The 27758-nt window shown below is 44.9% G+C and overlaps 1 protein-coding gene across 1 annotated transcript in view; it reads left to right on the top strand.

Moving 5' to 3' along the window:
- The window catches only part of LOC117228270 (uncharacterized), a 59035-nt gene that overhangs the window by 1892 nt on the left and 29385 nt on the right, over nucleotides 1-27758 (top strand). Inside the window, exon 2 of the mRNA XM_076520714.1 lies at nucleotides 10643-10745. Coding sequence (XP_076376829.1) covers nucleotides 10643-10745 — 103 coding nt within the window. The remainder of the gene's footprint in view (nucleotides 1-10642; nucleotides 10746-27758) is intronic.

The raw sequence follows: 27758 nt of genomic DNA, 5'->3' as shown, positions 1-27758 counted from the left end.
ATAATTAACCCCTTGATATACAAATAAAACGCAATTTCGTACGCTTAGAAACAGTGCGTTTTATTTTGAAATGTGCTCTGCTTTATAATATTCAATCAGACTGATATATAATGTTAATGAACAATAATTAAGAGTAATATTGTAAAATAATAATTTAGTGTTTCTTTGAAGTATGATACATTTCAAACCATTTTGGAACATGTGGAGGAACTAGACATTTTTGACACTGCCAAGTTGTTTCGTTTCTTATAATTATGTTTCACACACACGTGGCATTTCTTTGTAGGATGTTTCTTTTTATCAGTCGATAGCATATATCGAGGAACATGTGCTGAATGTTTTGCTTGTAATCGAGTTGGGCATTCTCTGCAATAAAGCAATCAAGCATATCTTCTGCAATATATATATTCAACTGAAAATTTACAATTGTTTGCTTGAGTGAATTAGGTAACTTAGAACATAGGATATGAGCCGTTTATTTTGAAAGTGGCATAAGTCATTTTACCGTAATGAAAAGTGGTGATTTTTGAATGTTTATACGAAATTATTTATACTGAGAAAAATATCAGTATCCTGAGATAACAAATACAAGTAAATCTTCTCGAAAGTTAGCATCCATATTCTTAAACGTGTTAAAATGCAAACCCTTAAATATATCGACTTAAAAACGAAGTGACTTATGCCACTTTCAAAATAAACGGCTCACAAAAGCATAATAGATACCTATATCAAACATATATAAAAGAACATCTGTATATTCTTTGACACACTTTCGTGTGAAAGGGAAACATGCAAGAAATTGGTCTTGCTTGTCGACACCTCTCACACACATTCAAACGGTTGTACTTCACTACACAGCTGGGTTTTAAAACATTTTCTTCCTTACCTTCCCTCTTTCTTCTTATTTTTCCTGTGTCAACCATTTCTGCACTTGAATGTTTAGTACTTATTACATAATGTTTTTATATCTCCCTTTTTTAGTTTGTACGATGCCAGCTTCGTTGGCATATTTTTTCGATTCTTTCTGACCATTCCAATAACATTTATATTATTTCTATTCAAAATTTGGAATACTTTTGATAGCGAATTCCAATTTGATAATATAATACTTTTTCCTAAAATATGTTTGGCTAGTTTCATGACTACACTTTGCGATACAGGTACATCACTTCCTTCAGTTTTATCCTGTTCTGTGCAGATACTGAATTGGATTCACATAATTTGTAAAATTTAATTCGAAATCTCGTTTGGTTTTATGCGATAAATTGTACGTGATTCAGCCGCCCTCTAGATTTCATTAGGGATTCGTCCATGACCACATTTTTTTCTAGAATGTATAATTGTTGAAATTATTGTGTGGACCATAGATCGAACCTTCCGCATTCTGTCTTCTCTCTCATTGTCCATAAAATGAAGAAAGTGCGTTATAGAGTTAGAGTTTTTTACCTGCTACATTATAATGCATAAGAAAAAATTTGCTCTCACTTCATCAGTTGTTACTCGAAACCACTCTCCGTTCATTTTCGTATTCTGTACTATTTTCATTTGAGCTGCATATCTATTTGTTTTTCTGATTATCATAACACAGACGTGTTGTATTTGTTTCTAATCTTCGAAAATCAAGAGGCTTGATACTGGAAGTTGATATTTATAATATTGTCTTTTTAACAAAGTTTACAATGCCGCATGAAATAAATGACGTCGTTTACCAGACGTCATTGTATGTCAAGGGGTTAAAAAATGAAATGAAGATTCAACATATTCAATTAGACATAATTCAAAAAATGTGGTAGATAATAAAGTGTCCTGTGACATAATTTAAGTACACACTAAGTACGTCAAATTCTGTAAAAATTATTTATTTTCGAAGAACAAAATATTTATAAACGATGGTATAAGTTTAGGACTATTTGGAGATGGGCTGCTTTAAAGCAACCATCGATAGGACAATCATCGTTGAGGCGACGTAAGTCAGGACGACCTAAGTCAGGGTGATCTGAACGATCAGGGCGATCTAAGTGGGCGACTGTCTCGATCTCGTGGTGGTCGCCAATGCATCCATCTTCGTCTGGGCATTTATATCAGATATTAGAAACCAATTAGAAAAATGATGATGAAATACAGCGTTTAGATACATAAGCGCATTTCGGACAAATTCTAAACTGTAGATTTACTATTGTATTCGGAATTACTTTCATCGTAATAATAAACAATAAAATAACGGTAGAAAAGATCATAGTAAATAATAAGTCACATGTTTAATTAATTACTAGTGAATAAATTATGCATTATGGGGATATTTTTTAATACGTCTTTTGAAAGCCGACAGTTGGTTATTTATCACAAGAAAATGGGAAAATCATACAGAGATATAGCCAAATTATTAAATATAAGCAAGAGTAGTGTGACAGATATTCTACGTCGGTACATTCGCGAGAATCGAATTGATTTAATGCCTCAGAAAGGTCGTCAAAAATTATTCGACTCTCACGACCAACGCAAGATAATAAGAAAAATTAAGAAAGATCCTGGGCAAATTGTAGCGTAAAGTAAATACAAAATTAAACATTCCAAATCGAAGACCGACAGTGATGCACGGTGGTAGGAGTGTAATAGTGTGTATTGTCGACAAAATGAAGTATTTGGGCATTTTTAAAAAAGTTTAATTACAAGTGCTATAAATATGGATATACGTACAGTTTTATCCCTTAGCACTCCGAACCACTCTGGACGTTGGCTACCAGCTATTCAGCGCCACTTTTCGGCAGAAACGGGCATCTACAGACCCTCGTATTTATTATTTAGTATGATTTTGGAACTAACTAACATATTATAATGATATTGGACTCATATGAATTTGCCTGAAATCGAGAAATTTGCAAAAAAATCAATATTTTATTTTTTATAATTTTGTTATCGTTTGTTTTATAATTTCGTTTTGTTGTTGTAATTACTATCTATGCGAACTCTTTCTCTCGTCGCCTTGTTACTTGGACGATATCACTATCACTACTATCAAAACGATAGACTAACTGTAGAAGAAAACCTTCTACATATTTGTAGTAACATTTCTGTGTAACATTTCTAACATATCTGTATAAACGTCTATCTGGAGCTCATCTTCACTACTACTTGCGTCATGAGACTCATTCGTGTTTGAACGTTTTGCCATTGTTCTAATAAACAATATGAATAAATACATAGGTTGAAAATTTCTAATTGTTATTACTAACTCACAAGATGATATTTACCAAAAAAACTTTTACCAAACAATTTATTTACCAAGAGAAGAATCACTTTTCCGATTTTCTCACTCGTTAGATCTATCTATACCGCTCGACGCTTCAAACCAGACTGAGATCAGCTTTGAAAATCTTTTCCTCCAGATTTTATGATTATAAATCTCACTATACAGTGCCTGCTATGTTCGCATACCGATCTTTCATCTACAAACTTGCCTTATCGCTCTTTTCAAGTGGCGCCTTTGAAGTGCTCGGACCGTCGTGAGCACGTCTCTCACGTTCTCGTCAAAACTCGCTGACATTTCTTGTATATATCTTAGTAATTTTACTATATTTTGATTTGATTTCTTGTGCCATTTCAAGAGAAAACTTCAGGGAAACATGCATGTCTCAAAAAGTTGCGCTGAAATAACTCAATTCCCCGTAATCACTAATAAACTTTAATGTCTCACGAGAGGGAACATCCGAGTGACATGCTAGAATTACGATGTCCCACGAGAGGGGACAGCGGAGTGCAAAGGGTTAAGTTTTATCAGGACAATGGTCCTAAACACAAGGCCAGTATTGTACAGGAATATTTATTTTACAATTGTTGAAAAGTAAATACATCCTCTTCCTCAATCGCCTGATTTAAATCCGATTGAAAATTTATGGGATCAATTTGACACATAGAAGAAAACCATATACGTATATTAGTTTTAGAGGTTTACATCAAGTAAAACTGACGCTTTAATATCGAAATGTGCAGTTCGTAAGTGGAAAATTTAGATTCCCAAAAGACTAAACTGGGATGCTTCGGTTGTAGAAATATCCGTTTTGCAGTTATTGCGGAGATATTTGCAATATTCGGCCAGAGTGGTGTCAATTCACGAGCAAGACGACACAAGATGGCCGCCGCTAACAGTTTTTCGTAAATATCGAGAGATATAGAGCTTGAATCGAAAATTCACAACCGAAGACCCCGAGATAAGGCATGTACAGAGGCAGTGGAGTGTATTTTCAGTAGATTACTTAGTTAGTTAAGACACACGATTACTTGATTTGAATTGTATGGGAAACACCACCTCGAGCTTCCGACATTCTTCACTACTAGCGTCACAGTTCTCTTCCAACCAAAAGATGCACCACAGCGAGCTTGCCGGTAACTATAGTTACTTACAGTCGATAATACAGATCGACAAATTACAAATCAATAGCAAACCTGGCGAAATCTTGTAGCGAAACGATTCGTTTGAAGCGAGCAGGTCGGCGCACTCATGTGGTACATAGACATATGTAAATGATATTCTCTGTTGTATTGAGAATTCTTATAACTAACCCAACTGTGAGTTAGTTGTAAGAGTAAGAGTGAAAGCTTAGTAAGAGTAAGGGTGAAATCAGAGTAAACCTTATTTGTTTTAGGAAGGAAAAGGGATTTGTATGTAAGTTGCATTTATTTTCAATTGAAATAATTTGCAAATGATACATTTTTTTGTTTAAATATTTGGATATTATACAATTTTTCAATAATTTGAATATATGAAAAAAAAATTGTGAAATAAAAACTCCATTATTGAGAAACTGCATAATTTGAAAGTATTAAAATTCATGACACATTGACTTTAAAATTCAATTATTTTATCTATTTCAGGTCGTAGGGGTTAATAATTGTTGTTTATTTAACGTTGAACCTGGCGTGAATCTTTTTTAAAAGTGTAGCACTGAAAAGTGCTATTTTAAATATTCTTCTTATTCATTTAAATATCCTTCCTCTGGAAACATCCTCATTCATGATTTTTGTATCTGTTGCGCACGGCACAAAATTAAACCGCCGGAAGTCGTGAGGAGACGACACGATTTATTGATTTGGACTCCACAGTCCTTCGGTTTACAATCTTTGGAGCACGGCTGCGTTCGACGTATAAGATTTGAAGCACGGCTTCGTGTGAACTATAAAATTGAAGCACGGCTGCGTATGGGCGCAAGGGGCACTAAATAAAACTTGACTATTAACGATAACGATATCTTAGAGAATCCCTCGTTATCAAATTTGCGGCAGTTTATATAGACACCTGGCCGATGTTCAAGGAGAAGCATCGTCAGGCGTCGAAGGCCGGTCATTGCCTTCTAATGCAAAAACACCGCGTATACATTTAGGCCGAGGCGAGCGTTTGACGGTCGGGCCAACGCACGTCGATCGTGTTATTGTCTTGCCGCCTCGCCGTTTATTCGACAAAAACGGCGAGACGGCGTACATCGAAAGTCGAACGTGCGTTGACCCGCGGTCCGCGATTCGGCCGGAACAGTATCCAATAAAATGTTTCTCTCTTTCCTGCCAATTTCTTTTTCTATAATATGCAGTAAAACAGCACAGTTGATAGTGCTAAATTATTTAAGTAATTGTGACGTAGCTTCAATGTTTTAGAATTAGACATACATAAAAACTTTCAGATTTTTAAAAGTAGAAATTTAATATAATAGTAATGCGTAAACATTTTTATTTCAAATAAATTAAACTTAGAAATACATAATTTAGATGTTGTTTCCCCGCTTACCTTGCCATTTTGGTCTAGATTTTCTTTCAGGGTAACGTTGAGGACAGTTTTTATTGCGATTGACCTGCCCCCTTTTAACGAAAGATAGTGCTACATGGTTTGGCTCGGATTTGGCACGTATGAGGCGTTGAGGCCGTTTGAGGCCGAAATTTGATATAATAACGTAAGCTCAAATTCATGTCAAATTTAGGACAAACTGCTTACTGGGTATAAATGTGGTTAATACTATTTCGGCTGTAAAAGTTCTTGCTTTTGATTTATTATATCCTTTGAAAAAATTACAAAAATTGCAATGTTTGCTATTTTGCAACTGTCTCAGAAGATGTGCTCTTTTTGTATTTCGTATTTTCGAAAACTCATCTTCGCTGTATCTAACAATTCTTTTAAAGAAGAATGATTTACTACGTTTCGTATTCTACGAATTCTTTCTGCAGCAGAATACTCACAATATGACTTTTTCCTGTATTATTGTGTACTACACATGATGATTTTGGTATTTTCATGTTCGGCGTAGATAGAGGTTGTGGTATCGTTTATTATTCTTAATAACCACTAAAAAGAGGTACTCTTATTAGAAAGGCTTGATATTTCATTGTATAAAAAGGCTCAAAGTATGGTACACAGTAATCAGAACATCACGAGCAAGATGAGAAGTTTTGTCAGGTGAAATGTCCTACTTTCAAAATGCTCTACTTTAAATGGCTATAGTAACTAAAATATTTATTCAATTTCAATAATTTCTTCATTTCGGAGGTCCATTGGTCTTCGTAAAGCAATACAAATTTCTTTATTATCAATTTGAAAGAGTTCATTTTTTAACAGAATGTCAATGAATTTCGCTCAGTGTGCAGCGTGAGGTGTGTCCGTGAAGTAAACAATTGCAATTCTGAACGACAGTCAAACTGGCTCTGATGCAGGATTTCTTGAGCATGGATCGCTTTGCGTAGATAATTTTCCTGACTGCAATGATCGTGACTGCAGAATGCATTTTGCCGCAATGCCACGCTCGACCTGGTAAAATAAGCAGTATAAACATAAGGATCAAAAAGGCAGTCTAGGTTGCAATAAATAAATTCATGTATGGGCTTCTTCATGTATTGGGCTTGCTGCTGCAGAATTTACCACCTACCACTATCTATTTAGTGCAGGTGTTACCTTTCCTTGGTTTTGTCGTGTTTACTACACATCTCCTCTTCATCCCCCTCTCTTTTTTGTTATTCTTGGTTTTGTTAATATTGTGCTGCATAAGAGATTTTTTATGTGTGGGCATTGCTGTATATTCTGTCCATTGGTGTATAGTTTTTTTTCAAGAGGAGGGGAATGCATTACGCACACCGTCCTAAAGATGTAGAATGGATAAGAGTGTCGGACTCCCTGGATAAGTAGTGGAAGGCCCGGTATACCCACTAAACCCCTCCTCGGGCATCAGCCCTCAAAGCTTCTTGAAATCCCCTCCGCGGTGTCCCCTCTCGGGATTCCTGCATGGAGGGGTGAGCTGCACTCACAAGTGCCTAAAGCCGTTTGACGAGGGCCGCGGCTAGCCACTACTCCTTACCTTCGAGCGATCAGGTGGGCGCCTGCGTCTAGCTGGCCGGCTGTGATCCTCGCGGTTGAGGGTCTCTTTACGTGAGATAACCATTTTAACGAATACCATAAAAGAGCCCCTAGTTCCATTGTCCCTCAACAGTGGTACGATTCTGTCAACATTGATAGGACCGACAGTCGCCTCCAGCGTCGCCCTTTGCTCTGCGAAACCCCCACATCGCACCTCAGTGTGCTCAGGGTCGTCAGGGCCCAGCCCACACACCAGGCAATCTGTGTCAGGCCTTTTCCCGATCCTGCACAAGAACTCGGAGAGACACCCGTGCCCCGCAAGTAGCTGAGTCGTGTGAAAATCAAGGATTTTCGGACCCCACTCAACCCAGTCGCCTATGATCGGAATCAGGCGTTAAGTCCAGCGTCCATCCTTTCCGGAGTCTCATTGCGCTTGTCACGTAGTTCCAGAGGCAAGCTTTTCCTCTCTCTTCACACGATCAACTTGGAGCCTGTAGCCCGCCGAGTCCCTATCTAGGGTCGACAGCCGATGGAAGACTCTAAGCATCTCCTTGGCCGCCAACACCAGGAGGGAATGCCAGCCAAAACACACACAGCCCCGAGGGAGGCGGTACGATACGCCCTCACCACGCGAGCCAGAATAGACTTCTGCACCTCACGACCGTTCGCTGCGTGCGCCCAGGCGGGAGCTGCATACAGGATCACGGACTCGACCACCCTGTGGGTATACCGGGCCTTCCACTACTTATCCAGGGAGTCCCACACTCTCATCCATTCTACATCCTTAGGGCGGTGTGCGTAATAGTAGAACAGCTGAGACCAATACCCCCCCCCCCCAGCGCCACCCATGTTCGGAAGCAGACCCGCATAACTCATGGCCCGCTCGCAATGCCGCCTGGCGTGAGCGCAGAACATCTGACTCCCCTCGAGCAGCAGCCCGAAGTAAGAGACAGAAGATCCGCAGCACATATCGCCCGTACTCATCAGTGCCCGTAAAGAATCCGGCGCCCTCCTGCTCGTGAGATGTATATACTCGGTCTTTTTCACTGCCAGGAACAACCCGTTCGAGGCGAACCACTCCCTGGGCCTTGTTCACTACCATGGTGAGGAGACTCACCGCCCGTTCCGATGACCTGCAAGAAACTGCAATTATTACGTCGTCAACATAGTCTATTATGTTGCACTTCTTGAGGAGTGTCAACCACTAATAGGTCATCATATTGCACGTTCCACAGTAAGGGCCCCAGAACCGAGCCTTGAGGGACCCCAGCATATACTGCGAAACATGCTGTACCTGCGGATATAAATCTATTGCTTAAATAGCTTCTTACCAGGGCCAAGAGCCGAGGAAAGACGCCCCTAGCGACCAGAGCCCTGAGGTTATTGCCTCAGAGCACCGCGTTGAAGGCATTCCTTACATCCAGGGCAACAGCAATGCAGTGTTGGCCCCTGTTTTTCGCTGCGTCCCACAAATTCATGAGGCGCAGCATCGCATCAACAGTACACCTGTTTTTGGTGAAACCAAACTAGTTTTCTGCAAAGGTGACCCTGGACTCCAGACGATCCTTCAGGCAGTACTCCAGGGCCTTGGCCAGGTTTGATAAGAGGCACAAGGGGCGCCACGATTCCGGCCCGCCAGGCCTGGCCTTCTTGGGGATCAGAACCAGCCGACCCACCTTCCAAGCGTCTGGGAAATATCCCAGAGAAAAGCACGCATTGAAAAGGTGGGCCATATGGCCGGGAACCTCACGCTCAAGAGCCCAGACCACAGCTGAGGGGATGCCGTCGAGCCCCGCCGCCCGTTTCTTAATTTTGGCAATGGTCGCTTTTGCCTCCCCCTCGGAGATGGGAGGATCGACGTCGTGTTCGCCCCTACAATAATCGGGGGGAGGCTGAAAAACCTCCTCAGCTGGAGGGGAGGTCGCGAAGAGCCTCTCAACTTCGGCGAAGACCTCGGCCGGGCCGAGGACCGTCGGCAGGTGTCGCCCCTTGAGGGTGTTCACCACCCACTGATAGGTCCATTGGTGTATAGTCATGGTGTGTGAAACCTCACAAGTGGAAGGAATCATCCAATCCCATTTCTGATGGTTAATTCTCCCACTCTTATTTCCCTGGAAGATAGTCGTAAAGCGTTCAGATGTCTGAAAGTTCTGAGCATAACTATCCCGTTGTGGAGAGGGGGTCAGGTCCACATGTTTGGGACGCTAACAGTTGGTACACCCACCAGCCATCCCCCGATGCAAGACGGAACGATATCCCGTTGCCACGTCGGGCAGCTTGAGGTTGGGTATTTTTTATAGAGATGTCATCCCTGCGGTTCAGCCAATTAAGGCAAGATCTCCCCACACTTATAGAACATGACCAGAGAGTACGGTATGGATCCTGGTTCAATAGAACACCCTGCTTTGCAATTACAATTTGTAATCATTAGATTGCGGATCGTTGTCTAAAATATCAATTTTCTGTATTCATTGCAAGAGATGATTTCTGGACGTACAATTAATTGTTTCGTTCATAATTTTGATACGATTAAAACTGTGACTAATCAATTATTTTAATTTATCCACTGGCTTGAATTGTGACTAAAAGGTTTGGTCATAAACGCATAAAATCCCCAGTGTGGTAATCACTATAAACATGGAATAGAGATAATTGTTTTGTATCTCAGGTTTTAATACTAGTATTTTCCGAGAAGATAGAATGCGTAGTGTTCTGATAACATATTTTTCTTACTGAAATAACATAAAGGTAATACAAACACATGTGTTTACAAATGCAAGAAGTGCCGTGAAGCGCAATTAGATAAATTGTTAAATATTTCACAATAGTTCTACTACTGTTTTAGAATCCTTATTATTAAAAATTATGTTATTTACAGGCGAAGAATGAAAAAAAAGATAAATATTTCTATCTATGATTTAATATGCAGTGCATCCCAAAAGTCCTGGAACGGTCAAATATTTTAAATACAGGATATTTTAGAAAAAAAATGTTTCGTTCAAAAGTTTTCAGGTTTCGAATGTTCCACTATTGGAACATTACAATATTCCATCCATCCTTGGGTGAAAGGGTGTGAATGTCACATGAAGGTAAACAATTTTTTTTTAGATGGAACATCTGACTTTTGATCCTGCGATATATAAACTGCTTTCAGCGTGTTTCTAGAAAACTGCAATATGGCTTACTTTTTTAAAAATTGCCTGAGTTATAATCTTTAGAAATTACGGTGCCGCCAGTGTAAAGTCCGACCATACAACCTCCACATGGTGCAATCTGGATAAAGCTAATGCTGGCTCTTGTGGATCGTTATAGGGTCAACCTAACGCTAGGACAGGCGTATGTGACGGAGATATCATGGAAATCAGAAACGGCAAGAGCGTATTCCAAATGTGCGGCTGGAACAGTGGCCAACATTGTAAGTAAAATCTCTGTATAAATTAAAATTTCAAATCGTTTGTATAGTTACATATGGATGTACGTAGTTCAAATATGCATAGAATAGGAATGTTGACGTAACGTGGATATCGGTGCTTCAATTTTGCATTTCTCAATACCTTTATATTCACTGAACGTGGAAGGATTCAACAGACATATTTCTACAAAAAATGATTTCGAAGGGGGTATTGATCGCGCGCGCGGCTTTGGAAGCGCGCTGACACCTTTTAAAACGCAGTACATATTGGACTGAATGACTTTTGAATTTTTTTCAGACATTAGACTGCTTAGTTTACTAGACAATAAGTGCACTAATTGTTGTAAAAGTTGCTAATTGGTTGGAATAATAATTAATGCTTTTTCAACTTTTCTAGTCTGAGGTTATAACGGAATTTTAAAAAATGAGTTTTGTAGATCAGGGTAACTTACACTCACATCGAAAATTTAATCGAAATCGATCAATGTAGTACTTACACATACAATTGGATTTAATAGTAAATATTAATAAAAGTAATTGTCCACTACATTTCCACAACATTTTGTTACATTCTCTGAATGTACAGTTCTGGACAAAAATAAATCTTAGAAAATAAGTTGAACTATTGATGACTATAATTTTACAGAATTGTTTTCTTTAAAAATTTAAAATATAGAAAGTAGAAACTGAAATATTAATGTTAAAAAATGACAGCATTAGAAACGGTCGTAAAAGTATAAATTAACCTTATCTTAAATTTAAAAAAAATACGGTAGAATACGTGGTTAGAATGATACACATTCTACCTAAACTAACGTGACGATATAATTAAATAAAAATGATACATTTTGTAAATTAATATGACAATAACGCATAAACTGAGTAAAAAATAATAATAATATAATAATATGGAATATAGAATATATAGTAATTTTTTATGTATATGGTAACGGTTATGGTTATGTGTAATTTAAAATTTTACGCGTACATTTATATACATACAAATACAAGAAATAATTTACGTTTATCGATATAAATATTACTATTAATAGAATTAGCGAAGTTATTACATTTAGTTTATATCTATATTTTTTAACAAGCTTAATACGTCTGACGGAAATTAGTTATTACATTTTTAAATTTTATACAATCTTTTTTTGAACAGTTCCTCATATTACATTCTCTATAATATTTTGTTGTCTTATTCGTTGCTTCCTGCGCCTGTTCTGACAATTGCCTAATAAGAAGACGTGAATGCACGGATCTATGTAATAAAATTTTATGCACCGTTTGGGATATACAATACCACGGATATTCTTTTATATAAAGTTCTGTTGTCTCGAAACAATATTTCTAAAATAAACGTTCATCAAGATAATGGGCAAGGAGGAAATTTCTTCCAGTCTATGGAAGGATTTTGTTTATCAAAATATGTTCTGGCGGTTCGTGGTAAATGAGAACGTGCGATCTTTATTCTGCTTTTAGTATTACTAGAATGAAAACTAAAATGTGTTAAACAACGTTCTAAAACGAGAAATATAAACAGGCAATTTTATTCAACTGTTACAACTGCCGTGGATAGTACTTTTTTGGCGGTTATGACGCCATGTTTGGGAGACAGGAAAAAGAGAGGGAAACGTTTCGTCCGGGATCCGCTAGAGGACTAGGAAGGCAGATGCTTTACTTTGCTAGCCGCCGCGCTCAGGTAGCGGGTGAGCAGTGGCGAGCGATGCGACGCCACAATACTTAAAGGAAATTTAAAAGCTAGTACCGAGAAATTTGGAATTTTGAATGACTACACTTCAGGTCTGACTAAGAGCTCGGTTGTGAGTGATCCATAACATGGTAAAATGCAACAAATGTAGCCAACGTTTGTGTCAGCTAGAGAATAAACTCTGATACCCAATTTTGTCGGTTTCTTCTGATGAACGAAATTCGGCCCTTGAATTTTACCGTCGACTCGTCTACACATATTTGCTCGGCCGGTATAAAATAATCCAAGAATTTTGAATTCACGTAGTCTAAAAAGCAACTTGCTCGTTGTAGGCGTATTCCCGGATTCGCATTCTGTCGCGCACGGCGCAAAGTAACAGCCGGAGTCCACGTAAATTTGTATATAAAAATTGGAGCACGGCTTCGATCAGCGTATGGGCGCAAGGGCGCGGAATAATACTCGAATTGAAACCTCCCAGGGAAGCGTTAATAAATGCCATCGTTATTTATTATGCGGCAGTGTATATAGACACCTGGCCGATGTTCAAGAGGAAGCATCGTCAGGCGTAGCATCCAGAATATTTGACTGAATCTATCTCTTGTAAATGTTTCTGAATAGAAAGGAATATAACTGATGTTATTCCTCGACCAATATTCATGCGAATTGGCCAACGGCATTGTGCCCATATTGATTACAACAGCAGTAAATGCACAGAATTCTGTGTTCTTCGCATCACGCCAACTTCGCCATATTGAATTTACGGATAGCGTCTTCCCTCCCAATTTCATTTTTGCATAGTTATTCGTCTCACAAATGATTTTTGCCACGAGTTCATCGTTGAAAAACAGTTTAAGAAAATCGACTGGTTCTTTTTTATTGGCGTGGAAGCTGAGGTTTTGGCCAGTACCCATTCTGAACTGTGCTTGCATCTTCTGCAGTTCCACTTTTGGCTTCTCTTTAGTTGTCTATAACTGTTGATTATTTGCTTGCAAATAATTGAAGGCAGAGTTTTAGGTAAAAGTATACAGGGTGTCCCACAATTATTTTAACAGCCGAAAATGAGGGGTAGCTGAGGTCATTTGAAGTAACTTTTTCCTTTGCGAAAATGCAATCCGCGGCTTCGTTTGCGAGTTATTAACGAAAAACACTGGCCAATGAGACGAATTGGCGCGAATCATATGGTTATCGATCGGCCGAGCGGCACGTGCGTTTACCGCTGAGTTTGACAGTTGAAGGAGGAGGGACTGTGTGCGGCGTCCGAATCAATGAACAAGTCACGGAGCATGAACTTTTGATATTTTTTTTTTACCACGTGACAGTGATAATTTCAAGAAAAACGCTATTCATCCTTATTTCAGAATGTCTGAAGAATGTTTACTAAATTTTCGGTCCCGAAATAATATGTAGTTTAACCGTGACAACCGTTTTAATTTTCTCACGTGTACCGTATGAAATTTGTATGCGATATGTACAGTGAAGATTAACAATAAGCAACCCAGTCGAAGTACATAAATGATATTTGAATTTAAATAATTCCGTGTCCGAACAGAATTCAACGAACGATGCGCAAAGCTAATTTAATAAATAATAATCGCGTTAAAGGACATAAGGGATATGTTTGTTAGAGAAATATGAAGAATATTATCAATAAGACACTCACCCATTTAGTTGAGGATGCATTTGCTGGCTGGAATTGTGGCTCACAATGTCGAAGGGCACTGACCTCGTACAACACACAGCTGATTCCAGGTCGATGACCGCAACATTCGAGGGATTTTTTTTTCTTTTTTTTCAGGAGGAGGGGGGGGGAATGCATTGCGCACGCCGCCCTAAGATGTTGGTGGGCGGGAGTGTGGGACTCCCTGGCGAAAAGGGTGCAATACCAAGTATACCCACTAAACCCCTCCTCAGGCGTCAGCCTTTGCGCAGAACACCCACCGCGGTGTCCCTTCTCGGGATTCCTGCACGGTGGGTGTCTGGATCACGAGTCAGGACCGTTTAACAAAGGCCACGGTAAGCCTATACTAAACCTAGAGACAAAAAAAAAAAAAAAAAAAAAAAGAAACCTAAAGATCTAAAACATAGAAAAACGCCTAGCCTTGAGGCTGAGGCCTGTGTCTCATGGGATTGCTTCGCACCCTGCGGTGCCGTCGTTTATCTTGCCTGTCTATTTCCTCTCGTTGCTTTGCCACGTCAGTGACGTAGCTGACGAGAGTGGTCCTTGTAGCGTCGTCCTTCAACAGTGACATAAAGCTCCCGAGACTAAGGGCGATCCCCATTGCCTTTTCGGCGGCGCCCCTCTCGGCAGCAAAATGCCCGCACTCCAGGAGCGCGTGAACGGGGCCATCAGGCCCCCGCCCACATGCCAGGCAGAGATCACTAGACGAAAAGCCCATCCTCGTCAGGTACTCAGTGAAGCATCCGTGCCCAGAGATAAACTGGGTTAGGTGAAAGCTGAGTATTTTAGGGCCCTACTTGATCCACTCGCTGATATCGGGGATCAAGCGGTGGGTCCAGCGTCCATGCCTTGCAGCATCCCATCTCGCCTGCCAACGCTGCAGCGTGACACGCTTCTCCTCAGCCTTCACCCGCCCAGCCTCCGACACGAAGCCCTCCGAGCCCATGTCGAGGACGGACAGCCTGCGAAAGATACGAAGCCTTTCCTCCGCCACCAACACCAGGGGCGGCACGCCCGCCAGAACGCAAACGGCGTCGAGGGACACGGTCCTGTACGACCTGGCTACTCGAGCCAGGATCGAACGCTGGACCGCGTTGATGGCCTTGTCGTTGCCGCACCTCGACGCCACGTGCGCCCAAACAGGGGCCGCGTAGAGGACCACCGACTCGACCACCCTATAGTAGAGCAGCCGAGCCCAGTAGCCCCCGCCCCGGATATTGGGAAGGATTCGGGCTAGCAGGCCCGCGTACTTGGCTGCTTTCTCGCAGTTTCGCCTGACATGCGCGCGGAAGCACTGATTTCCCTCGATCAGCAGCCCGTGGTAGCGCACGCAACCGCCGCTACGGAGGGACGCCGAACCGAGGGCCAGCTGAAGGGCCTCAGGTGCCTTCCTGCTGGTCAGGTGCAGGACCTCGGTTTTCTCCTCCGAGGGATGTCACGCGTGGATGCGGGCGAGCGTTTGCTCGGCCAACGCAACCACGCGGTCAGCACTACGCGCGCCGACGAGAAGGGCGACGTCGTCAGCGAAACCTAGAACACTACAGTGCCTGGGAAGAGGCATCTCGAGGAGACCATCATATTGGGCGTTCCAGAGCCAGGGGCCAAGAACGGAGCCCTGAGGCACCCCGGCATGTACTGAAAAACGCTCAGGTCCTGTCGGGGTCGTCGCCTCCACCACGCGCCCGCTGAGATAACTACTCAGCACGCGCAGCAGCGGAGTCGGGACCCCTTTCCCCGCCAAGGCGCCCAGAATACCGTCCCACCGTACGGTGTTAAAGGCATTCCTGACGTCCAAAGGCCACCATCACGCAATGCAACCCTGTACGCTTAGCAGCGTCCCATGTGTCGATGAGACGACACATGGCATCGACCGTGCTTTTGCGCTTGACGAAGCCAAATTGGTTGCTTGCGAAGGTAACCCCGGAGGCAAGGCGCTGCTTGAGACAGTACTCGAACGCCTTGGAGAAGTTCGAGAGGAGGCAAAGCGGGCGCCACGACACCCCGCCCCCGGGTCCAGGCTTCTTGGGGATCAGCACAAGCCGGCCCACCTTCCATGCCTCAGGGAAATATCCCAATATGAGACATGTGTTGAAAAGGTGGGCAATGTGGCTAAGTGCCTCTCTCCCAAGAGCCCAGACCACGCAGGACGCGATACCCTCGACGCCGGCCGCCTTCCTCCTGACCTTTTTGATGGCCGCCTCGACCTCATCCTCTGTAAAAAACTGCCTAGAAGAGGCAGGGCACTCTACATAAAAATCCTCAATTCGAGGGAAAGGAGCCCCACTAGGAGGCTCCGTTACAAAAAGTTTGCGGACGACGCCCGCAACCTCGTCGGCGCTAAGGGATGCTGGCGGGGAGCGTCCCTTGACCCTGCCCCTGACCCAAAGGTACGGCCGGCCCCAAACATCCGCCTCTACGCTATCCGTGAAGGACCTCCACGCAACGGACTTGGCTGTCGCAATAGTGCGGGCCAAGTCCTTCTTGAGTGTTTTGTAAGCCGCGATCCTTACTTCCAGGACACAGGCGTCCCGGCCGCGCCTGGCCCTCTGAAGGCTTCGTCTGGCCTTACATACCATTTTCCTGGCCGTCGCGATCTCGCTACTCCACCACCACACGGGACGCTTATCGCGCAGCCCGGGGTGGAGAGTGCGAGATGCCCGTCCGGCCAGTTCGACGATCATGTCTATGTACGCGTCCACGTCCTCAACAGTAACAATACTGAGAGGGTTAGCTTCATGCGCAAACCTGGAATACAACTTCAAAAAACGCTTGATATCTACGCTCCGGCGCGGAGGGCCACTGTACGGTCCCCGCCCGGCAGCGCACTCTACAAATTTATGTAAAATATACCGATGATCGGAGGCAGTCTCAACGTCGAGGATACTGCTCTCCATCAACCTAGCATAGGCGCCCCTGCCACAAAACATGAAGTCGATGAGGGAGCGCTGACTCCCCCGCTCGAAAGTAAACGCCCCGGTACTCCTAACCGGGACGAGGCCAACCCTATTGATGAGCTACCATTCGAGGGATACTATCGGAGGAACCTCTGGTATGGATATTTATGAAATTCACTTGCACTGCACGGTCACCAAACACTGACCACTTAATGAATCACTGATAATCCGGAAACATAACGAAATATCACTGAGACTAGTTCGCGGATAATCGTTTATGCGACTCGTTCGTTCGGGAGTCGACGTTTCACTGCCGAAAAATCCAAGCCTAGACGACCATGGGTGGGCCCTTGTCGTTCGTCGTTCGGCCGTCCGAGGAAATGACACCCGATACCATTTTCTTTGAACGGCCGTTAATTATATCCTAAGAGCGCCGAGTACCGTCGGTGACAGCGGGTCGGTCGCAGTTTACGTTCCTACACACCTTGTTTATTTAATATGGCGCCATGCCCGTCGCCGATCTTCCAAACACCGTGAGGTATCCTATGGAAGGGTAGAGTTTTTTTATGGATAATCCCTCGTTAAAAATTGGTGGCCCTGAAAAGGGCCGATTACAATTAGCGGTAATGCTGCTCGAAGTGTCTTCCTCCAACTTCGTTACACCATTCGGCACGGCTTACAACTTGTCGCTGGACTTTTTCCAATGTATCATTGATTATCATTGCGACAGTTGTGTGCATCCTTATGACAATGTCATCGACATTGTTTACCGCTTCTTTGTACACCGCATCCTAGAAGTAGATAAAATTAATCTAAAGAAACAGTAAAAAAATGCAATAATAATTTGAAAATATTCATTTCTAAAATTACCTTTAGGTATCCCTAGAAATAAAAATCCAACGGATTCAAATCAGGTGACCGTGGAGGCCACGGCACAGGTCCGCCACGACCGATCCACCTGTCTCAAAAGGTTTCGTCTAGATGGGCGCGAACATCTGTGGCGAAATGGGCCGGAGAACCGTCCATTTGATAAAACATGTTCTGCCGGAACTCCAAAAGAATGTCTTCCAAAAGCTCTGGCAGAACATGTTTTAAAAAAATTTTATACGCTGGACCGTCCAACCTGTTAGGAAGGATGTACGGCCCAACGATAAAATTGCCACAAATTCCGGCCCATACATTTACCGTGAAGCGAACCTGCGCATGATGTGACCGAAGCACATGCGGATTCTCGTCGCTCCACAGATGCAAATTATGGGCATTGAAACACCCTTCTCTTGTGAAGAGTGCTTCATCTGTCCATAAAATGTATTTGGAGAACGATGGATTTCGCGCTACTTCTCCCAGAAGCCACCTTGAATATTGAATCCGTTGATCAAAGTCGGTATCCAGTAATTCCTGCACCCGTACGAACTTGTATGGGTGCAGAGAATTGTCCTGCAGGATACGGTGTACGGTACTACGGCTGACACTAGAAAAAAAATACATACAAATGCATAAACATTTACAGATCAAGAACATTTTTTTTTACATAATTAAAAATCATGGTTACTTTAATTGTGACTTACCCCAAGCGGCGACTGATTCCTCGCACACTTTCTGTGCCGTCCTCCTCTATCAGCGCCTGCACATCATTTTCTGATCGGGGGTTTCGCGCAGAGAATGCTCTACCCGCCCCCTCGTCATTTAACGATGAAATGCCGCGGGAATAGAAGCGATGTGCCAATGAACGTACGGCATATTCCGTTGGTGTACGTAAGTTCGGGAATTCTTCCCGCAATCTCCTGACTGTCGCGGCAGCATTACCTTCGCACTGCGCGAACACCCAAAATATTTGATACTGCTCCCGCGGTTGATACATTTTGAAAAACCTCGCGACGAGTTCTTTGGCACTGTCTAATGCTTTCTGGCCCTTCTTCTCGCGTTGCGAGCACATTATCGTTTGAAAAACAAATGAACATTCGACGTTCGTTTGTTACACTCTTGACGAATCGTCACTCTATTCGTCGAATTTGCTATGTTCTCATTTGTTTTTCTAACGATAATGTGCTCGCAACGATATTGTGCAGTTTCTGCGCAATATTTTTGTATTTTTACGAAAAGTTCTTTGTTCAGCACGAAAACTCTGTCCAGGATCGGATTCTGTAGACATTTCTGAAGCAGAAACGGCCCGATAGAAGTATCGGAACGTTTTACATTTTGAGTAGGTCGAGAAAATGTTCGTGAGCAACATGTACACTATGTTTTGCCGCCATGTGCTTTGCTGCCCGCTTCTCTCTGTCCGACAGGGCCAAAGCTATGCGTAATCAACACTGATGGAGGGATCCGATGGGGCACCCACTCTTCGTAAATAATATTTGAATTTTTTTTAGTACTTCAATGTTCTGTTTTTTTTTTACATATTTCTGTGGATAATAATCACCAAACTGTGAAGAACCTTTTAATTGGTTCCAATTAACAAAACTTGTATTGAAAATTGTTGTATAGTTTAAAATTTAGTATCAATAGCACAAAATAAGAAAAAAGAGGAAAGTAAAAATACTTTGTATTAAATTCAGAGTTACCTGTAGCAAAAATAGTGAAAATGCCTTCGCTTTGTTTCTCGTTTTTGCGTTGTGTCCTTATCATCTGTCCTAAGGCACCGACAATAATCCGCCAGCATCATGGTTAGTTTCTTTCCGTGGTATCGCTTTTCCATCGTGGCTATATCCTGATGAAATCGTTCACCGTGTTCATCACTCATGTTACCAAGATTCAATGGGAAAAAATCCAAATGGGAATGTAAAAAATGCATTTTTAAGGACATGTTACACCCAAGTCTTTCACAGTTTTTCAGTAAATTATCCACGATGGTAACATAATTAACTTTTGCTGGCCAAGACAATTTTTTATTGCCAGTTTAATTGAAATCCATACTGCCTTTTCTATTTCACTTAATTTGTCTATAAATTCATTGTCTGCCACTAAATTTTTTATCTGAGGTCCTACAAACACACCTTCTTTTATTTTTGCTTCTGGTACATAAGCAAATCCAGGTCCTGATTTATCCATGGCTTTGACAAAATTTTTCATAAGCCCTAACTTTATGTCTAAAGAGGGCAAATACACTGTAACGTGTTGTTTGAGGTTGCAACGGAAGGACACAGGGTGTTTGTAAAACGCAACTGGTCTTTATTTTGCGTGGTACACGGATGATGCGCGGTGCGGATGTGCGACGGAATAGTTAACAAGAAGAAGCTAGTGCAGTTTCATGCCTCCGTTATTTATATTCTTTCCCCCCAAAAGGCGTGGCCTTTTTGGGAGACTTACTGTCTTTCTTTCACCCCCGTTCAGTTTGGCGGGGGAAACAGCTGTATGTGCGCGATGTTTCCAAATGGAATTAAGTTTAATGAAGTCGCTGGTTGCCTTTATGTACACTTTAATATTATAGTACAGCTATAGTCTTAGCGATGCGTTATCTGCGTTCTTAGAGTTCTACGAGTTCCGACAGTTCTAACAGTTCTGGTGGTTCTGACAATTCTGTTGATTGGTGTATGGTGGGTTTTGGTGGAGGAAATGAAGCGTTTTTGATTGGAGATGGGTGTGTCGGAAGGAACTTGAAATGAGGAGTGGGAAACTGTTCGAAAGTTCGGGTTGTAAATTTTCCGTTTTGGGAAATATGGAATTTATGAGTCGTGTTGTCCGTTCGTCGGGTCGAAGGGTATTTTCGTTTGGGTGCATTTTTTACGGTCGCAGGTATCGCTTAATTGCTCAAGGGATGGCCAGGGACGTTCGACCTTCGGTGTTGCCGTCGCAACAACAGCTATCTTCCAACTTTCGTTATAGGGACTAGGTCTCCGCGGCTAGGTCTGCTGTGCACGTGGCGGTGATAAAAAATAAAGGAACAAAGCAATTTCCGGTGCTTGAAACGTCAAGGACGTTATCTCTCTGCCGAACCCTTGGCATCTGCAAGCGGACAGTTTTAATGATTATTACGGTCGCCGACCGTGTGCCGCTACATCACCCCCTTGCCAGTGTAAACGCTATATTATGACTAAAGGTAAAGTACAAATTTTGTGTCCGCTCGCGATATTTCTTATTATAATTTAACGCGTGATGTATCGGTCTGTAAATCTAACTGTGCGGCTGAATCGTGTAGTAATCAGTGCTGAGCTGCTTTTTAGAATGCTATGCGGCGCGTTAGCAACTTCGCGGTGGGTTGCTTGTTTGCTTTTCTTTCAATCGTCGTGTTCATCGCTCACTATATGCGCCGGTTTTAAGCGATCTACTGAGACGGTTTTCTCCTGATTGCCTACTAGTATGGTAAAATTTTTATCTCCGCGTTTAAAAACTTTGTACGGTCCGTCGTATGGGGATTGCAATAGTAGTTTTACTGCATCGTGTCGGAGGAAGATGTACTTGGTTGTGCCTAAATCTTTGTGAACGAATATATTTTTGTGACCGTGGTGTGTTGCTGGACGCGGTTTTAATTTTTGCATTTTGTGTCGTAGTTGGTTTACGAATTCTGAGATGTCGGTCTCCGGGTTTGATATGAAAAATTCTCCTGGAAGTCGGAGGTTGCTGCCGTAGACCATCTCTGCTGGGGTTGTTTGTATATTTTCCTTCACTGCTGTTTCGCACTTATCCGATTCGAAAGACTCGAATGTGTCGCGGAAAATGTGTGCGAAGCGAGTCGAGCTTTTTCGACCCGCGATTGCGTTCGCTCGTTAGCGAAGTAATGCCGCGGATGAGGATTCTACGGAATGCCTCGTGAACTCGAGAGAGTGTCCGATTGTATTGTATGGTAGAGCTAGAGCTCGGGCGAGAAAAAGGAGCGCGTGTAAGTGTTTTCGACTGTGACTTCTGCGTTTTTACTGTATTACTGTATTACTGTATTACTGTCCGCGCCCCGACTGGTCGCGTTATTTTATATTGGTCACCCCCGTTTGAGATCCCTGAAGGAACCTCCACCTCCACGCCGGGACGCACTGATTGGTTTTTCTCGAAGATTGCGAATTTCCAATCAGTGTCCTCTAAGCTTTTCGTCACCACCCTCTCGTATCGTCCTACACGAGCCTTGTCTAGGAGAGGGGGGTGTTGCGTAGTTGCGTGGTCGGGAGGTCCCCTGGGGCCTGAGATATCGTCCCCGCGACGGTTGGGACTAAACTTTCTCAAGACCCGTCAAATTCTCAAATTTACGACGGGGTTGTTTTTTCGGGCCGTTCGTGCCTAAGACGCGTCGCGGTCATTAAAGAAACGGAAGACCCTGCACCGATGTTCTGCAGATGGGAAAAAGGTTTCCGTCTCTTTATGATCCTCGCTGGTCCACGCTATAAACCTTCGCGAAGGCGGCCTACGGGAGGTCTTCCGGAACGGAACAACTGCCGTCCTTATCCCTAGTAATATAAGTGGTAAGGCTTCTGTCCAGTCGTCGGTATCGTAGCACCTTATGGCGGCTTTTAATTGCCGCTGGAGTCTTTCGACCATGCCGTTAGCTGCTGGGTTGCACGCCGTCGTTCTGATATGCTTTGAGCCAGTCCTTCGAGTTAACTCTTTGAAGAGTGTTTGGGTGCGTCGTATCCACACCCGATATTGCCACTCCGCGATATTAATTATCCTTCGGGTTGTAATGCCGAGTCCGCTGCGCGACGGAGTGGAGCAATATTTTTGTCCGTTTGATTAGAAAGAGACAAATATTTGGTTTAGAATGTGTCACTAAACAAGAATGATCACGATTGATGATTACTATTGGACATAGTCGTTTATCGACCCAGCTGGACCCGGCAATAGCTTTCACTGCTGGAGAGGAGGAGGCCGCCAGATTTTGTAGGCGCGTGTACATGAGTCCCGGTACGGTGGTGGTAAAGGATGGGATGCCGAGGCCTCCCATCCTGCACGGAGTGTGGAAGTATCCAACGGTGGTATCGTGCGGGAGCCGCAGCCACCTACGGAGGGCCACGCGAACTTGCCCGTCGAGAGCCCTAAGTTTCCCTAGGGTTGTCCCCGACAGAACAAGCGCATGGTAAAACCGCGGGATAAGGAACGATCTAAGTATCTTAAGCCGCTGTTGCGGCTTCAAGGGGGCTCTCGTTAGTCTCTCCATCTCGGTGTTAAGTACACTGCCGGCTCGCTTCAGTCCTACAGGCCTGAAATCGACCCCCAAGTACCGCCATTGTTCGGATGGCGAGAGTTGTTTAATCTCCTCGCCACCGGCAAGACGATACTGGGGATCGACCAGGACCTTGTATTTCTTCTGCTTACCGGCAGGCACGATGGAGAGACTCACGCATTTGCGTGCATTGAACGAGAGCCCCTGTTCCTTAGCCCGGGCCTCAACCTCACGTAGGGCTGCGGTCATACCCAACCTGGTCGACGAGACGAGGACTATATCGTCGGCGTATGCGAACGCATTCACCCGACAGCCCTCGATCTCGTAACCGACGTCGCTAGGTACCGATCTTATTACCTCATCAACGACGAGGCAAAACAGGAGTGTGGAGAGGGGATCCCCCAGCCTCACACCCCTGCTTACGTGGAAGGGCTCCGAACGAGCGCCGTCAACCTCAAACACCGTGGTGCTATTCGCATATAGCTGGGTGGTGTAGCTAACCAATCCCTCCGGCAGACCGGTTCGTCCCAACACGGAGGATATAGCGTGATGGCTCACCGCATCGAACGCCTTGGCGACGTCTAATGAGACCACGTGGATCTCTCTTAGACGTCTCCGCGCGTCTTCGAGCAGGGAAGCCAGCACAGCTATATTCTCCGCGCACCCATCTTCTAAGCATCGCTGCCTAATGTCCACAAGCCTGGCCGCACGTAGACGTTTGGCCAGGATCTTGTGGAGATGGCGTATGGTGACTGAAGCGATGCTTAGTGGGCGGAAGTCATTTGGGTCAGAAGACCCATCCTTCTTGGGAACGAACACGGTCCGGCTAATTAGCATTTCCGGAGGGAAACCACCCGATGCGAGCACGATGTTGAAGAAGACGGCTTTTATGCTCGTCGGAACTGCCTTCCACTGCCTCGCCGTGATGCCATCAATACCGGGTGCCGAAGAATTGGCAACTGTGACAGACGTGATGTCGTCACAGGTCACCGGGTGCCACACGTGCGCCAGGGAGGGCGTTGGTGGTAAACGCCTAGACTGCTCGACGGGGGTGGACTCCTGGGACACGAATGGTCCCCAGTGCGCAGCCATGGCCGCGACATCTGGGGAACGTGTCCCAGGTCCCCGGCGAGGATCTCCCTGGCCGCTCTAGACATATTTGTCTTGAAGAGCGTTTGCACGCGGGCATAATCCCGGCGACGCTGCCGCTTCTTCGGCACCCTGATGGATGCATCCGGACAAGGAGGTCGCGGTCGTCTCAGGGGAGGGGCAGGGAAAACTCCCTGGAGCCACGCATGGAGTCCGGCAGCAACATCGCGCCCGTGGAGGAGGTTGTTTGCGACTCCAACGAGCGCGAGTGCGCCGAACCCCTGGATACGGACGACCTCGGGAAGGACTTCCCGGATAGCCGCCCGAAATCCATCATGCGGGCTCTCACTCCCCTGCATTGAGCGAGGTGATGGCAGGTGTGATGGGTCCGAAGGTGGTATTGGACCCATCACATCCTCGTTCCGCGGCGGATCATCACGGATCTCAACCGTGTCAGAACGGAGGGAGGAATCACTTGGTTGGTGATACGCTACCTGAAGGGCGTGGAGTGCTTGGGCTACAAGATTTTTGTAGTCCGCTCCACGCCTCGCACCCTTGATTGACTCAAGGGTGCGTCCCATGGGGAGCACGGCCATCAGGTGTTGATTGATGAACCGTACTCCCCTGGTGGCGGCAAGTGCTTCCTCCCTCGCCATCAAGCGCAGTTCTTCAGCGCTCCAACGCTTTTTGACTCGCTCAATGTCGACTTCCGCGTTCATCTGGTCCGGATGCATGCGACGTCGGTGGACCCCCAATCCAATCTTGGAGGGGAAGGTGCGGCAACAGTCCGGACACATAAATGTGCCGGTCAGCGGGACGCGCGTCCCAGAGGGCCCTGGATCTATACCACTGATGGTCCGGCGAGCCGAGGCCCTCGCCGGAGATTATAATTCCTTTCTCTATTTTTTGGGCCTGTAGACAAAACCAGCGCGACGGGGTGGCAGCCCGTCGCACCGGGGAGCTAAAGAGCTCCACCCGATAAATCGTGTCGCCGACTCGCTCCGGCCCGAAGGCGGGGGGCAGGTGCATGGGCCCAAAGGCCCTTAAAGCGAGCCTTTCGCCTGAACCCCTGTTGGCATGACCCGGCAGGTACCTATAGGAGGTGGGGAAGACTTGGACGGGAGAGGCTAATGGACCTAACAAGAGGTCTATATTGCGCATCCCTTAAGAGAGTCATAGTTACTCCCCCCCCCCTAGGCAAAAAAAAAATAGCCAAATGCCTCGTCATCTAATTAGTGACGCGCGTGAATGGATTAACGAGATTCCCTACTGTCCCTATCTACTTGCCCCCTAGCCTGACACGCTGTACAATTGCTGTCGTGTGGCATTTTGGGGGCAAAGCAAACCACAAAACTCCTTACACGGACGCGGAGTTAAGACTGGGTCTTCCGTACCCGGCCTAATGACCGATAAGAGAAGGCTGTTGGTTTACCCACGTTCGGACCCCTCGTAGGTGTTCCGTCGGGGGGTGGGTACTAAATTTCTTGTGTATGCCAGACCTGGCGAGGAAACATATCTGCGCCACTTTCGCGGTGGCCAGATTTGCAATAAATGCTTGCAAACATAACAAGAACGAAAAATACGCCATAGCCCTTCTTTTTGACATTAGCGGCGCCTTCGACAATGTTTGGTGGCCCGCTATCTTCCAACAGCTAAAATCAAGAAACTGTCCAAGCAATATTTATAGACTCATTCAAGACTACCTGTCCAACAGATCCGCCAAAATTATCAGCAATAATTCCGTTTCCTCCAAGGCAGTCTCTAAAGGCTGCCCACAAGGATCTGTCTTAGGCCCTTACCTTTGGAACGTCGTCTTCGACGACCTCCTAGGTTCCATTCACCGCTGCAGCTACGACGCAACAGCCTACGCGGACGATCTCGCGGTCACCGTTTCCGGCAATAGTAGGAAAGAAATCGAGCACAGGTCCTCCATCATCACCAGTATCATATCTGCTTGGTGTAGGAAGAACAAACTTGAACTGTCAAAAGCCAAGTCTGAAATCCTCCTCACCAAAGGATTTTTAGATATCAGCAGACCCCCCACAATCAAAATAGACAACTGCTCACTCAAGATGCCGGAATCTGTCCGGTATCTTGGTGTACATTTCGGCCCCCGCTTTAACATCAACCCGCATGTCAATTTCGTCGCGAACAAGAGTAAATCCGTTTTCAATCAGCTTTCTCGTATCGCTAAGACCCATTGGGGCCTTAACCACCACAGCATGACAACCCTTTATAAAGGTCTCTTTGTCGCAATAATCACATATGCAGCTGCCAGTTGGGCCGACAGGCTCAACAAATGGCACACAAAGAAACTCAGGCAATCCCAGAGGTACGCTCTAATTCGTACCACCCGCGCTTACCGTACCACTTCGCTCGATGCCCTTACTATAATTGCCGGAGCTCCCCCGATAGATCTCCTCCTAAGAGAACGCAAAGCCTTTTTCCACCTCCGAAACAACCAACCATTCACCATAGGCGAACTTCAATTCACCCCCCTTCCGCCCGACGCAGCCCTGACAGACACCTCCGAGACAGCCAACTCGATCAGGAATCAAACCCTGGTCAGTTGGCAGAAGGAATGGGATGAGTCGACCAACGGTCGAATCACCCATGACTTCTTTAACAGCACCCATAGAAGAATGGATATCAAATCCATCCCGCTCAATTTCTATGTGACACAACTCCTAACGGGGCATGGGCGCATTAAGAAAAAATTACACTCCCTCCGAATCGCATCCGACGATGTGTGTTTCTGTGGATCCACAGACACAGTCAGACACATCATTTTCGAATGTCCCACCATTCAGGACCATAGACTAGAGCTCGCATCTAAACTGCGAGTAAATAATACCACTTGGCCATGTCATCTCCACGAGCTAGTCAGCAAAGAAAACTTTCCGCACTTTGCCAGCTTCGCGGTAAAAGTAATGAAGCTCAGAGATGACATTACCATAGACCATAGACCCCCCCCCCCCCCGGCCACCCTAGGCCCTAGCACCCGCAGTGGCAGACAACCCACTGCCAGCTCAAACCCGGGCACCGCGCAGACTATCCCCAGAGCCAGACGGAGTTATGTGTGGAAGACTCCAGGCAAAAACCTGACTGGCAAAAGAGCCAGACCCCCTCAACCCCCCTCGCAACAACCCCCGCAGTCTCGCCCATAAAACCTCCACCCCCCGCCACACACCACACACCACCTGCCCGACGCCCTTCAGGGCCGAGTCGCCGGGGGAATGTGGCTAAGTGAGTTACCCCCCTCGAGGGACGATCTTCCCTTCCGATGAACTGGTCAACGGTGAGGAAGGGGTTTTTCCAAGCACGACGTCCGCAGTTTCCGGATGCGGACCGCTCTCTTCGCAGTGGTTTCAGCTGCTTTAACATCAACCGGCATAAGCAAGCTCTGCTTCGCCCGGTCAGAGCCGACCTCGGCCCCGTTGCTCAAAATCGTAGACATTAGATGCTTGCAAACGTCAAGGACGTTTTCTCTGTGCCGAACCCTTGGCATCTGCAAGCGGACAGTTTTAATGATTATTACGATCGCCGACCGTGT

This window comes from Megalopta genalis, chromosome 4 (assembly GCF_051020955.1).
Source record: "Megalopta genalis isolate 19385.01 chromosome 4, iyMegGena1_principal, whole genome shotgun sequence".
Classification (NCBI taxonomy): domain Eukaryota; kingdom Metazoa; phylum Arthropoda; class Insecta; order Hymenoptera; family Halictidae; genus Megalopta; species Megalopta genalis.
This window is presented reverse-complemented; position numbering and strand designations above follow the sequence as displayed.